General features: G+C 47.7%; 1 protein-coding gene across 1 annotated transcript; it reads left to right on the forward strand.

Annotated features, from left to right (window-relative positions):
- The first annotated feature begins 4,757 nt into the window (after positions 1-4,757).
- On the forward strand, positions 4,758-7,373 carry nog2 (noggin 2). The gene has a single exon (XM_053413916.1). It carries the CDS (start codon positions 6,023-6,025, stop codon positions 6,656-6,658), a length of 636 nt encoding a protein of 211 aa, XP_053269891.1. The 5' UTR covers positions 4,758-6,022; the 3' UTR covers positions 6,659-7,373.
- The last annotated feature ends 8,266 nt before the right edge of the window (positions 7,374-15,639 follow it).

Here is a 15,639-nt window from a genome sequence, read left to right on the forward strand (position 1 = left end):
AGGGGGAACGCCCTCCTGGCGTTCGGAATGCACTATTTTTTTCCTGTTGTTTTCCGGAAGGCGGTGATCAATTTAATTCCACCCTCATCGCTCCCCGCTGGGGGGAGGGGGGCATGAGGAGGAGGAGGCGGAGGAGGAGAAGCAGAGAATGGACTGAGGATGGGGCACTTGCGGGCTCTGTCAAAAAAAAATAGGGGGGCAACAAACAAAACGACTGGAGAGGAAAAGAGGTAGAGCATGGGGATGGTCCGAGCCGTTGGGATCCTTTTTTTATTGAACAATGCAAAGAAGTGAAGACGGGAAATTGTCCTGGACGGGGTCACACCGACCTCCCAATTAAAAGTAGCCGGGCGTCATTACAGAAGAATAGTCGTGATTCATGGAGCGAGAAGGGGAACGGCTTACGGAAACTGACGATCCTTAACTGCAAGTAACCCCACCGGCCCAAATCACTGGTTCAAAGTGCAGGCACATGTTTGCACTCTTCACTCCGACCAAATGTAACCACAGTGCTCTGACCTCTCAGGACGAGCCGTGGTTACGTTAATGATCCTTTAACTTTACATCTAGTGCCTATAACACCTACAGCCACGCTACTTAATACCCGTCCATTCTTGCTTTAATGTCATTATCCTTGTTGCGTTCTACACTGGAAGCCGAGGCCAATGCTGTTTTTTTTCTTTCGGAGGGGGTCATGTGATCAGAGCCGGACATATCAGCGAAGGATACAACATAAAGGAAAGGACCCAATCAGCAAGCAGATGTGAGTGTCTGCGTCCTTGTTGCAAAACCTCTCCCTTTCTGCTCGCCCCGGAACCTGAGGGCATGGTCACTTATATACACGGTTGCAAGGCGAATTTTGTGGATCAAATTTTTAACTCCACGCAAAGTCACTCTGAGATTTGCCTCGCCACAGGAAGTGGGCCCTATGACGCAGCCCAGCAGTTTTCAAACTAAAACGCGTCCAGCAGCGTGTGTCCAATCTTGTTTTAGCGGCTCTAAATGTAGTGTAGTGTACACGCCAGGTATCTATCATAGAGTAAATACATCTTCAATTGAAAACGTAGTATGGCTGTAGCTTTAGTTGACCAGTAGAATGCTTTGAGGCAAATAACAGTGCTTCTACTTCAGCTCGACTATGTGGGATCTTCTTAAGAGTAAAAGTCAAGTGTAGTACGACTCCAGGAATGACTGATTGCACACAAACAAAACCTAAAAGCAACATTTATATTCTCCGTGTGTGTGTTTGCCACGGCGATGTTTTCCTGGCCTCGCTTGAATTCATCAGCCCTCGCGGTTCAACGTGGGCCCCCGCCATCACATCATAAAGCCGCTGACCCGTCTCCGATATGATCACCATTAATCACAGCTTGTGAGCGAGCACCGAGCGGCGTTTTCTCCAAAGCTGTAACAGAAACAAAGGATGCAGTGCCATACTCCGATTGACTTCAGATTGCACATCAGCGTGGTGTGGCATTCTTTCAATAACAAGGACAAGCTATACGCTTAGTGCCATTTTCTTTTCTTCCCCTTGTCATCGGGGGGGAAAAGGGGGGGAAATATGGCTTTGATGCTGTTTACTGGGTATTTTGCAAAAATAGCTTTATGATGAATTTAAGGGGAGTGGAAAAAAAAATGTAGAGGGGGGCTTCAAAAGTAGTGTTAACGGGAGACAGATTTTTGACATGCCTCCCGAGCCATCTGCTTTGGGTTAAGGCTCGGAGACAGAGTCGAATATGGGGGAGAGAGGAGAGGGGAGTTAGACTGGAGAAGATGGCAATGGCAGCAGGGAATAGAGGGAATGTGATATTGACAGGCAATGGTGGAGGGCTGTTTATTTGTTTTGCAAACCTTTCTATTCTGAATAGTTGTGGCACGACGTGTGTGAGTGTGTTTTTGTGTGTGTGTGTGTGTGTGTGTGTGTAGAAAGAGAAGAGGTTTGTATCTTACCACTCCAGAGATATAATAAACCAGTCTTTCTTTTTCATGGAGCTCTTACAACAAAAATATTCTTATTGTATTTTGCAAATGAAACAAACACGCTATTGTTCCAAACTTGGAAAAAGTATTTGGTTTGAAATACAAACAAATATGTGCGCAAGTTTTGACGATTCCAAAAAACCTGTTAAAGCTCCAGTTGGTTCTGAACTCTGTCGTCTTGCCAAAGCTCAGACAGAGAGCGTCACACCACAACACAAAACTAATTAGCAGACGTGCTCCAGACATATCTGTTTGATTCGAATGGGAGGAAGGCTCTGGGATTTCAGAGTTGCACTCTGCCACTCCGGGCTGTTTCCACACGGCCGCAGCACCTTGCCAAATTCCTCATCCGTCCTTATCTCCTGACGTTAGCTCATTTAATGGTGCGAGAAAGCGATGTGAAATGCAGAAAACAATGTGGAATTTGTTGTCCCGGCTCTGCTCTGTCTAGGCCCTTGAGTCTCTCCTGTTTACTCCCCTCTGTCCTCTCCCAGCTGTCCGTCTCCATCCACCCCCCTGAGCCATTCTACCAGTCCCCAGTGGGCACAGTCAGCCAGTCTGGCCAGGCCTGCCCCTTGCTGTGCCCCTGCACTGGATAAGCTCCTACCTGGACCTTGGGTAGAGCCTTTGTGTAGAGCCGCGGGGGTGATGGTGTGTGTGTGTGTGTGTATGTTTGTGTATGTGTTACGTGTGGATGTGTATGTGTGCTAAGCATTCACGGCAGAAAGGGAGAAGGGGGTCCTATCTGTGCCTAAGGGCTGCCCCCCAACGCACCCTCACCATGCGCCCTATTCAGACCTAAGGAAGCGTGAACAATCACTGCAAAACCAAAGAGCTAAGTCCCCTTGTTATACAAGCCCAGTTTTCAGCACCAGCCCCACCTCTCTCCTCCATGGTGCATCCCACCCCCCACCCCCAGCACCCCGGCCCCACTCGTCAGAGGTTGACGAGCTTCGTTAAAGCGAGCCGGGTTCCTTTTATGGCTTTATTTAATTAGCCATTCCACAGCAAACTGCCATCCGGCACCACCACCACAGTCGCCGCTGCCCCCCCCGCCCCCAATCCTCTCCTCTTTGCTGAAACCACCACCATCCTCATCACCGCCACCGCCATCCCTCCCCACTGTGCTCACCGGTCCCCTCCTCTCTCCTCTCCTTGTTTTTATCTCAGGTAATTAGCGAGGGGATGGGGGTAGACTCATTGCCGGGTTGCTCGGCAGTATTAGTGCCTGAGACCAAGACTAAGAGGAAGGGAAGTGTCTCTCCCTGCATGGGGTTTTCTCTCTCACTCCCACCACCCTTAAGACCCGTGGAGGAAGACAATGGAAAGGGCCAATTCTACAGTAGCCAGCTCAGCCTTACTGTCCCCGCTGCCCACTGAGCGCCGTCTGCACGGGGACCCTAATCATTAACCAGATTATGACTTTTTTCATCTGCATGCATGTTGGAGGTCAGCAGGACTCTACCCACAGGATGCAGGAGGCTGCCGGCAGCTCTTTGCATGTGGTTTGTGCTTTTAAGCTCGGTTAATGAAGTCTCTTAATCATGGCAGACACTGAAATTAGAGCACCATCCTCCAAACCGGAGTATTTATTTTGTATGTAAGACTTATAGTGAGGATTATCAGGCTCATTACTTTAATTTTGGTAAAAATGGCTCTTACGTTACATCTTTGATCACAAAAATGCCGGTGAGCAATTTCACTTGAGCAAACCCATGAGCGCACATTCCTTCCACACGCACATGGTCCCACAGCGAGGGAGAGAGTGTGGCGAGGCCCCGGCTGCAGGTCCACACCGTGCTGGATCGACGCCCTCTAGTGACCACTACAAAAGAAAAGCACAATGACAAGTCTATGGATGCATTAACAGCGGCCCGCCTATCCACGGTGCGCAGAAGACGAATACAACAGAGGTGGAAACAGGAGGACATTCAGAGTGTAAACACATGTTAACCGCATGGTGTGATGGATTTTTATGACACTATCAGAAAAGTGTGTTATTTAAAAATTGTTAAATTGTCTGAATTAAATTGCTGTTTGATCAGAGTGGAAATCAAATCCAGCCCCGTTTTAATGAAATTAGAATGCGTAAAATTGATTATTTGTGCGTTATTATGAATGATAAAAAATACCTTAACTTCACCTGGATCCTTTAAAAGTGACTATATGAAAAGACCAAGATGCAAAAGTAAACTAAAAAAATAAAATCCAACTTGCTCTTGACTGCTTAGCATGGGAAAGGTACCGCTTAGTTATCCATGGCCATTTATAGCCCCTTAATTACGCGCCTATTTAGTGACCCCTGAGTTCAACGGGCCAATTCCTGTGTGGACCCAAATCCTGATGAACAAAGGTGGAATGTGATGCCCCCTTTTCCGCAGACAAGCTTCTAAACGTTTCCCATCAATTTCATGGGAAAGTTCATGCCAAGGAAACTCTTAAAGGCTTCAGCGGAGTATTGACAGCGTATTGAACCTATTAGTGCATCACAGTCCGCTGAGGAGGATCACAGGGGGAAAGAGTTGCGCTTGTAGTGCGTGTGTGATTTGTTATTCTCCAACGTGTAGAATATTCATGGCGTGGAGTATTACCCTCTGAGACAGGGGGAAATCTGGTGCGTTAGGACCCAGTTGATCCTCCTGATTGTGGCTGATATTTTCCACGTTGTGAGAGGAGGGGGTGGCCCGGAGGGTGGGGGGGGGGGGGGGTGTCAATCATAGTGAAAGTGGCCGGGGTGGGCAGGCCCCTCTGATACTTTGTACCGTCGGAGGGGGATATTTAACTTGGGACTGAGCACCGCTCGCTACAGACACACTCACACACAGTGTGCCTAAGCAAAGAAACGCTCCAGCGCCAAGTCTCTCAGACTCCTGAAGTAGGAGCGACTCAGTAGGAGCTTCTGTAGCAGTTATCAAAGGAGGAGAAGCGCTCCCCGAGGAATTGACCGCCGATCAGACGGGAGACACAGCACCATAGCACGGACTGTCTCTCCATGCAGCGACTGGAGCTTTTCCGAGAGGATCCAGAGATGCCACAGTGAAGGGAACTTTGAACTGACAACGTGCTCGGGCTTTCTGCAGCGCGCGGTTTGCTGTCAAGCCGCCTTTTTGAAAGAGAGAGACAGTTCTGAGGGGAATATCACAGCCTGAGACTTTCATGTAAAAAAAAAAAATACCCCACGGCGATTTGGAACATCCTCTGGAAACACAAATGGCTGTTGTTTCCTAAGTTGAGATTGCATCCCACTGCTGCGCATGTTTTTGGACATTTTCTAGAGGGTGCACGTATCGACTGCTGGAATACCACAGGGGGACTGGCTGCACTAGACTTTCCTCCTCAGTGCATGGACCGTGCGCTCTGGGACCTTGTCAAACCGGCGCGCGTCAGGCGTCGTTAAGAGAAGCCACGTTTATAGAAGCCGTGCGTAAAAATAACATTGGCCAAGGCAGCCCTCAGTGCCGGGCGCGTGACATTTCAAACTTGGTGAGTTACTCTTTTGTGCTCCCTCTCTCTCCCTCTCTCACTCTCCCGGGACGCTGCGGATCTATTCTGTCTCTTTAGAGAACACTTCATTCCATGCAGCTCTCGCCTCGGCCGCTGTCATCCAGTGCAGACAGTTCGTCGTGGCTTCGAGTCCCCGGGGTAACCATGACAACCGAAAGAAACCCAAAGTGAATCCAAAGGGAGCGGGGTGAGGCCGGAGAGAGCGTGACTAGAGTTTTCCCCCCCATTTGTTTTGTGCTTCTTTTTTTCCCCTCTTCTGGTTCAGACTAAACACTTTGCGCAAAGCAGATCCACCGCTGCGCTGCAGAGTTGCACCAGCGGGCGAACTGCAAAGTTGAAGGAGCCCAAAACAGCAAAGCACTCCGCTTCCATGTCATTCAAACCCGACGTGGTCTATTAAAAGTATCGCCTTGCTTGTGACTGAACTTCTACTATTTATGAAGCCCCGAGCTCGGCATTGCAGAGATCACAGTAACCGGGAAAAGAACTGAATATCATTTACGCGAGAAGTGCCTGTGCGTAAAAGCAGCCAGGAATAATGGGCCTCTCACAAATGCTTCTCGTTTACGCGCTGGTGTGCGTTCACCTTGGAGTTTCCCAGCATTACCTTCGCCTCCGTCCATCGCCCAGTGACAACCTCCCTGTGCCCGATCTGAAGGAGGACCCCGACCCGGAGTACGACCCCCGGGAGCAGGACTTGGCCGAGAGGACGCTGAGGAAAAAGCTCGGCAGCAACTTCGACCCCAACTTCATGTCCATCAGCTCACCCATGCTGGTGAACCTCTCCGCGGCAGACAACCAGGTGAAGCTGCAGGGGCCTATGCCCAACGAGATTAAAAAGCTGGACCTCACAGAGACCCCTTATGGAAAGCGGGTAAAAGTGGGCAAGAAAGCCCGCAGGAAATTTCTGCAGTGGCTGTGGACCTATACGCACTGCCCAGTGGTGTACACCTGGAAGGATTTGGGCGTGAGATTCTGGCCACGTTACATCAAGGAGGGAAATTGTTTCTCTGAGCGCTCTTGCTCCTTCCCAGAGGGGATGTCCTGCAAGCCCGTCAAGTCAATCAACAAGATTTTCCTGCGGTGGTATTGTCAGGGCTTTCTAAGACAGAAATACTGTACGTGGATACAGGTGCAATACCCAATCATCTCAGAGTGCAAGTGTTCGTGCTGATTTTCTCGAAGGACGTAGCGGAGGTCGAAGGGGGAGTGGACTGGAAATACGGTTACTATTGCACTGTTAACTCTCTACAGAGATGGGCACCATAGCAAATCTATTTTTTTATATAGCATTTTAAGTGAAATACCAACATTGTACATATTTAAGAAAAATGCAGCTATTTTTTCTAATTGAACCAGGACCATATTTTATTCTCATCCCTGAAACGTTGCTTTTTGGGGAAACACGAGCACTTCATAAGGAAGAGCTTTTTTGTTGATATTTTTATGAGACATTGAAGATGGAATGCATATGCTACACTTCTCCAAGAGGTGAACTTCTTTTTTTTTTCAACTGAACATTGATGCTGACTGTTATTTCACTGCAATGCTGCCTAGAGTTTTTGTATAATATTAATATCAATAATAATTAAATTGTAAAAAAAAAGAAAAGTTGAGGTTAAAGATATATATAAAGGCGTGAACTCAGCTTTTTTTGGAATATATAGTATTGTAGAAATAAACAAATCTGTATGTTTTATTTATTATTTTAACGATTGTGAGTATAGAGCATAATGAAAGAGAATAGCAGAGTATACCAGAAAAAAATATGGGAGATGTCTACTTGAATATTTTTTAAAATGACAAAAAAAGAATAAAAAAGTAAAACATATCAGTGTACATGTTATGGTTACACGTTTTAGCAATAAAGTCTATCTTTTCAACATGTATTAGTCTCAAGCCAATCTGCTTACAACGAGTGTCTATATCAGGGGGCGTGTACGCTGTAAAATATATCATCTGAACACGTTGTCTAATACTAAAATATTGAAATAATGAGAAGTGTGCTGATCGCATTCGTGATTCTACTGGTTTCTATTATGGCTTTGATGTTCAAAGGGATTTCTATAAATCACTGTCTTGGAAATGATGTTTTTATTTTATTTTAAAATCAGAATAAGTTTTTTTATTGGAAACAGAGTGAAAAGGCAAAAACAAGGTTAAGATGATGCCAGACTAACATCTTTTGCAGCGTGGTCTCCGAGGCGGAGTGGAGTTACAAAGTGCACAGTGAGTCCAGGCTTCAGTGGCTGTGTGTGGACTGCCTGATGCTCCACGCCGTCACAGTGATTTTAGAAAGGGCTGATTTACTACGCTGCGTAATGCGCAACACATACCTCAAGCGCCTCCACAGAACTGGCATTCATTTGTCTCAGCCAGAGAGAGGGAGAGGGAGAGGGAGAGAGAGAGAGAGAGAGAGAGAGAGAGGCCACGCACATTCATCTCCCCCCCCCCCCCCCCCCCCCCCCCCCCCCCCCCCCCCCCCCTGTCTGCGCACATTCCCCTCTCAGGGCTGCGAGGTGTTAACATAATGGGTAAAATATGATTCAGACATTTCAAACAGTGTCAGATGATGAAATGACCCGCGTTTACGCGCAGGCCCGGGGCGTCTGGGGTCTGCGCTTTTCTACGCTGGAAGCGCCACAGAAAGTTCCACTGAGGTATTTGTATAGAAGTGGACTGGAGCAGACCGGCGCCGATTCAAGTCTGACCGCCCTGCAGAGAGAGAGAGAGAGGGAGAGAGAGAGAGAGAGAGAGAGAGAGAGAGAGAGAGAGAGGGAGGGAGAGGGAGGGAGAGGGAGAGAAAGAGAGGGAGAGCGAGAGGAACACAAAGCCCATAAAACAATGGTCAACTGTTTTTGACGTTAGCAGACTATTAATTGCAGAGTCGCGGTGCGCTGTCTGCAAGTTTAAGAGATATGGCCAATTAAACGCGCTCGGAGACGCGCGCAGGGGAATGGAATCAAAGCGAAGAGTGATTTTCTGTAAGTAGGGCTTTTACGGTGTTTATATTATTCCTCAAAAACAATCAACGAGTTAAACAGAGCCATGACTAAACGTCTGAAAGCTCAAAGCAGCCCGTGCAGTATGTTCCACTGAGCGCATCTTGTGTGCGTTAAAGTGATTTGCGCGTTTGCGGGCAGAGTTTGGATTTGACACTTGCCGCCCGGTTATTGTGACAGAACCGCTGAGGGGATTTGGTAAGCAGAGGAGAGGAGCGGCAGCGTGCCAGGCGGAGGAGGAGGAGGAGGAGGAGGAAGAGGAGAAGGAGCAGGAGGGGGGCTGCTTTCCTCACTGTCAGCTTCTTTCTTGATGATGTCTCGGGGTTTTTTAGAAACTGCGTCTCTGACTCGACGGCGCCACTCAGCCGCCCCCTCTCGACTGCGCAGAATGAGGCACTTTGGGAAACAGTAACCCTTTCAGGCTCTGCCCGGAGAGTATTTTAGAAGCGTGTGAAAGGCAATACGCCGCCCTGGCTCCAGCCAGTTAGGTGCGCACCTTTCAGAATCAGACCCCTGCCAGCCAGCCAGTCAGATCAGCGGTTCTCAAAGTGGGGTCCGGGGACCTCCAGGTCGTCCTTGAGGGGATTCCAGTTGGGCCTCGGTGAAATGAATAATAGCTCCATTTCAGCAGAGTACTTTATTCAGTAGGAATAATCCAATATTGACTGTATAATCATTATCAGTTTCTAAGCCAGTGCTGGTTATTAAAAACATAATAAGTGGGGTGTCTCTGCACACATTTCATGTTTGTCCTTATGTGTTTAAATCATATAAAAATAAGATCAGGGCACATAAGTTTAATTATATTATTTCATAACCCTCAATATCCCAGTCCTCAAAGTGTTGCCTGATTGGACAAGCTCCCAGTAATTCTAACTCTGGCTATTTGTTCAAAATCCAGCCCCGCAGCTTCAAATCCACTCTGCGTCCACTAAATTAATCCCACCTACAAATAGAAAGCTTTTGAATACAGAGTTAATATAGAAGCCTCAAACACGGTTGGAAGTTAAATGCGGACCATGTGGTTGTTGTTTTTTTCCTTTTTAACATGCGAGGAAAGAAAAAAATGCCCAATCCTCAAATGAGCAACTGTCTTCACTTTGTGCAAAATGTATTTGTTGACTTCGCACCACTCAAAGCCTCTTAACTTTCACATAATAAAAACAAAATCACAAAAATTCATCGGAAAGTCTCCCGGAGGCGGATTTACAGTCCCGGTGGCCACGGACTTTTGAGTGACACGTTGCGGAGACGACATCTCCCCATCAACACCATCAGCGGGCCACATGTGAAGCGTTGACACATCACAACAGCCCGCGCTCACATACTGTCCATAAAAACGTCAAGGCAGCGGCGGCGGGCGGCGGGGGGGGGGGGCCTTCACCCTGTCGAGATGCTCGCTGTCATTATTGTCTGACACATCCTGTCTCCACATTCATCATCAGGGACCTCCGACGAACTCAACACCCCCGCAATGATACACACTGTTGGGTACAATTGGAAGCTTTATATGTATTTACACCCTCTTGTGAATATAGGATAAAACCCATGGTAAGCGCCTGTAAGGAGAATTAAATAAATGCCATGGAGACTATTAGGATAGGCATGATGGGATAGAGGGAAGGGGAGGAGTTGATATGCTTAGAGACTGGGATGAGGCGTTGTCTCCTGATGAGTGTCAATTATTTTCATGGGTTGTGTACCTACTGGGAATCAATGGGGCGCATCAGTGGGTGGGTGGTGAAGAGTCTTTGGTGACTTTAATCCAAGCGACCCCTTTGAAAGACACACCCGTACCTGTGTGGACAAATCTACACTGAAGACTATAACCGCAAGTACAAGTATGGGTTTATGGTGTGCGTGTACACAACCGTGCTCAGGCGCAAAAAACGCACGCAAAATCTCCGGCGTGTGTGCAGCGGGCTGACAGACAGACAGACAGACAGACAGACGGACGGACAGACAGACAGACAGACAGACGGACAGACAGACAGACAGACAGACAGACGGACGGACAGTAAGACAGACAGACAGACAGACAGACAGACGGACGGACAGTAAGACAGACAGACAGACAGACAGACAGACGGACGGACAGTAAGACAGACAGACAGACAGACAGACAGACAGACAGACAGACAGAGACAGAGACATGGGTCTGTGGCTGTAAGTAAGGCCCAAACCCCATGGTTGTAAAAGCCAATGAGTCAGCACTACTGAGGTTATTGATGATGACAGGGTATTAGATGGAGCACTGAGGGGAGGGAGGGCACACACACACACACACACACACACACATACACACACACACACACACACAAATGGAGTCACCACAGATGATACTCGGCCAGACCACCAGCCCCGGCTTGTGGTGTCTGGAAACATTTGTGTGTTTGTGTGAGAGAGAGAAAGTGAGCGTGGGAGTGTGAGTGTGTGTGTGTGTGTGTGTGTGTGTGTGTGTGTGTGTGTGTGTGTCGGCATCAAGCAATAATACTAATTGTAAAAGAAGCCAGAGATGTGTTAAGTGCCATTTGTGTGTGCAGCTGTCCTTATTAGGACTTCATTGGCATCGACTTCCATTCATTGTGGACAGCCTAACCGGAACTTCATCTCTAACCATAACCAATTCATACCCCCCCCCCCCCCCCCCCCCCGCCCCATACCCCTAACCTAACCACAATTCACATATTACCCCTCGCCTTATCCAGGGCCGCAGAAATGACATCTTGCCTCATGAGGATCAGGATATGATTTCCATGAGGTCTGCTGGTCCTGAGCGTGTGTGTGTGTGTGTGTGTGTGTGTGTGTGTGTGTGTGTGTGTGTGTGTGTGTGTGTGTGTGTGTGTGTGTGTGTGTGTGTGTATGTGTATGTGTGTGCGTGTGTGCCTGTGTGCGTGAGAGAGACAGAGAAAGACAGAGAGACGCAGTTGATATAAATGTGAAGTTGATTGGTCACTCCACACACTCACACACACACACAGTCCACACAAAAGGCCCTGATTGGCTGATTACATTTCTCTCTCACCAAACTCAACCTCCACTCCACTTCAAATTTGTGTTGTAAATATCATCCTGGTCTACACCATCCATCACCATAAAGTGCTGACAAACCTGACCTGGAGTCAGCAGGAGCGGCCCCGGGATTTATGACGTGCCGTTACACCAACATGGCGGCCATCTTCGCTGCCAAACAACAGGTGACCGTTGTGAGGCGATTGTCATCAACTCCCACCGTTGCCAGCGAGCAGCGCTTTCTGCACGATGAAGCAAAGCGGTCGGAAATTCATACGACGGCACACAAAGTCACGAGGGCGGTCATCATTCACACGGCTGCGTTACTTTACTGTGACTTTCTCGACACTGGTTGACTGGTCCAGGGGATTAATTCTCACCTGGCTGGTAACTTCAGTATGTTATAAACCTGCAGACTGTGAGGAGCGGTGTGGGATGCCGAGCAGGAGTTTCCCCAGGCCTGCGTCGACCTCACCTTCAACAACCAGGCTCCTTCCTCCAGCTTTGAACTCATCTCTTTTGCGTTTCTCCAGGCACATGATGATTTGTGTTCATACTTTCACCGTTTATATCTGTCCCTCATCGGTTATGTGCAGTTTGAAAAGCAGTAACCAGCTGAAGGCTTTTTATTTCCTGCCACGTCCTTGGAGCGAGTGAATCAAAAGGCTGCAGGAAGAAGCTCGTCCTCCTGCCGTTCATCAGACGCATGGTGTCAGAGTCAGATTTCTGTATAGTCACGCCTGCTGATCACTCAGTTTAACTCTTGTTCGATGTAACAGATATTGTGAGCCCAAAGTAAGGCCTAAAAATAGAACTGTGGGTGGCGTGGCTGGGAATAGGGCATATTCTGAGCTCTGTTTCCATGGTTACTTGTGCTTTCTCCCATTGCCAGCGTGCACGGGTCTCCAGATCAGAAAATAGTCCCTTTGCATCCATGGCCGTGTTTCTATTTTAAGAACAGCACAGTTTCACTTATATTTCTCCTCAGCATTCAAAGTGTGCGTTAAACATTGCGGAGCGTGTGTGGAACATACGCCAGAGTCACACACTGTGAATTGTGGAAGTGTTAGGCTGCGTTAAAAAAAAAGGGTGTAAAAATGTACGGCTACAAATACGCCATTAACCACGACTGACTTTATTGTCCGCACCTCGTTAAATCAGAAACCTGGCTCATCTGTCAAATGGGACACAAAGGTGATGCTGTTTTAAACTCACGGCCGGCTCGGGTGCAACAAGGAGTAAACACACAGCACAAACACACAACACGCACACACTCTGCCCTCTTTCTGTAACGCACACAGTCAAATCTCCAGGTAGACATGAGCGTTTGACAGCCCTCATCACCGGCCCACACAAACACTAGGTGTTCCCGGAGTGCTCCTGATAAATAATTGGTCCCCGGTCGTCATAACAACACACACAGGTAAACTATCTTTAAGTTGTTTACTTACTCAACATGATCATGATTGGCTTGATTATGCAAACACACACTTGAGTTTTCCCCCCAAGTAAAATTTATATTTTCCATATCCATCCCCTCTCAGCCCACTGATTACTGTCCACACACACACACACACACACACACACACACACGCACACACACACACACGCACACACACACACATGCACACACACACCTCCCCCTCACAGCCTGTCGGGCGGCTGTCTCCCAGTACCCCTCTGTGCGCCTAGATGGCATGCTGAGAATGTTTACTTTCGCCACAGTGTGTATTTACAGAGCCTAATAGTTTTTTAGGCCGCAATGGCGCCTCGCTTCGTAACATGTGTACAACCCACCTACTCCCTCTAACTCCCTCTCTCTCTCACACACACACACACACACACGCACACACACACGCACGGAAAACATACATTGGTCCCACCGAACAACAAATCAAACCTCTGGTATTTGGGGTTTTGGCAGCAGCGCGAGCTCCGACGCCGCCAGGTGACACGAGGAAGCATCACCATCAGAATGAGATGTTACCTCCTTCTGTGACGAGAGTGAATGGATCAGATGAAGCTAAAAATAAGGCCCGGGAGAGAAGTGTGTGTGTGCTACGAGAGGCTGAATGAATGCACGAAGGGCTCGCAATGAATGGACACACGATGTCTTGAATGGTTGTCAGTGTGTGACATGTGGCAACTGAAAGGATTCGTGAATGTGTGTGCAGGTATGTGTGTGCGTGAGCGTGTTTGTGAGAGCGAGACAGAGATTGAGGGAGTCAATGAAGTGTACTTAGATTAAACAGATTATGAAGATGAAAACAGTCCGGGCAGGAATTCGGATGACAGATGACTCTGTGCTCGTCACATTGCTAAAAGAGACGGGGATTATTTCAATTGACCGTTACCTTCATGGATGCTAAAGGCAGAACAAAGGAAACGGATAAGAAGTAATTGGTGTAATGACGCAGTATTTAAATACTAAAACGCAGTGTTTTGATGTTGATGTTGACTGCTCTGTTATTTGCTTTGGTTTTTCTTCCCCGCCACATGTTCTGGTGTTAGATAGGACGGTCAGTCAGGTGTCAGCTGCTGAGCCATGTGAATCTTTCGGCTCAGTCTCTTCATGACAGGCTACACCAGTGGTGCATCAAGGTTTTTTCTAAATCAGGGGCCATGAAGGGACTACAATTTAAACACGGGGGCCAATTAAACTGTGTGTCCAACATACGTGCACAAGTCCTGATTAAGTAAGGTGCACATTTAAGTCATCCCCTGTTTACTGTTAGCTCTATAGCAAAGCTACACATCATTGATTTTATGGTGACAACTGTTCCTTGTCCAAGTGCATTATGAACTTCAAACATTCTTAACATATTGTCATATATATTATTAGTATTGTTATTGAGTTACTTTAAAAAATGTAACTAAAAAGGATATTTATAAAAAGAAAAAACTTCTGACAGGACAGGGGTACTTCAAGGGCCAGCCAGCTGGGGCCAGAGCCCCCCCATGGCCTTACTCCTGGATCCTTCCCTGGGTTTCATACAGTCCGAAAAAGAAGTCGGACCTAGAAATAAAAAATATATACAGATCATTGGCCCCCTTAGCAAACAGGTGACTTCATCAACAAGGTAGTGCTTGGATAAAGACTGAAGTGGCTGCTTCCAATGGGCGATGTGCAACACGTTACAGCTGGATGTAGCAGACTTTGATAATAACCATCTACTCTAACTTTACTTTAGTTTTTGCTTTCTCTTTGGGTGTGGGTGAGAATTGATAACAATTAAATAATGAATACAAAATAAGTGTCCATCAGAGCATGCTTAACTTAAAGTGCAGGCTGCAGGAGGCTCAACTTGAAGTTTCCACTGTAAAAGCGATGAAGGGGGCAGTGTGCTCGAATCCGCTGAAAGGACAGAACAGGCATTAAGTCTGGAGTCTTAAAACACTCGGCTCATTGTTTTATTTTCTTTCTCCCATTAGACAAAGAGCGCGAGCGGAGCAAACAGGTGAAAATAACTGGCTTTTATTTTTCCCCACAGGGCCGCCATGCACGACTTGGGCTGCTGAACCTGACGTCCTGACGCCTGCATGTCTGTCGCATTCAGCAGAGGTGGTCTATTCAGAGTGAGGGACCAAGGGACACACAGCCCAGGGGGTGTGGACATACGTGTGTGCATGTGTTCATGTATGTGTGTGTGTGTGTGTGTGTAAGGGGGAGGGAGGAGGCAGAGAATGCTTGGTGATGGGTTACCAAAAACAGAGCACCGGGGGGACAATAGGACCCAGGACATTCCTGACATAACCCCAACACACCGGGGAGGAAGTGGATGGGGGGGATTTATTGGTGTCAACGGCCCCTCGCTCTGAGAGGAGGAACGGGTGTCTCTTTTGTCCCCTCTGGCACTGGAGATGGACTGAATCAAGCCTTGGACAGAGAGGACGCCTCTAAACACATACACACATAATCACTCCTTTGAAAGAAGAACCACCAATTAGGGAATGCACATATATGGCTATAGAGGTTTAGACTCAAAGGGGACAGGTTTCTGTGAGTGTGAGAGAGAGTCTGTGCATGTGTGTGTGTGTGCGTGTGTGTGTGTGTTGTTGCATGTCTGCCAGCGTGCACTTGTCAATAGGGTCTGGATGTAAAGCGAGAGCCAAATGGGATGCTTTTCAGCTCAAAGTGCAC

The sequence above is a fragment of the Pleuronectes platessa genome, chromosome 21, assembly GCF_947347685.1.
Source record: "Pleuronectes platessa chromosome 21, fPlePla1.1, whole genome shotgun sequence".
Lineage (NCBI taxonomy): Eukaryota > Metazoa > Chordata > Actinopteri > Pleuronectiformes > Pleuronectidae > Pleuronectes > Pleuronectes platessa.

Excerpts from the sequence above, each read along its gene's own strand:
- nog2 (XM_053413916.1), top strand. The coding sequence starts at position 6,023 with ATGGGCCTCTCACAAATGCTTCTCGTTTACGCGCTGGTGTGCGTTCAC.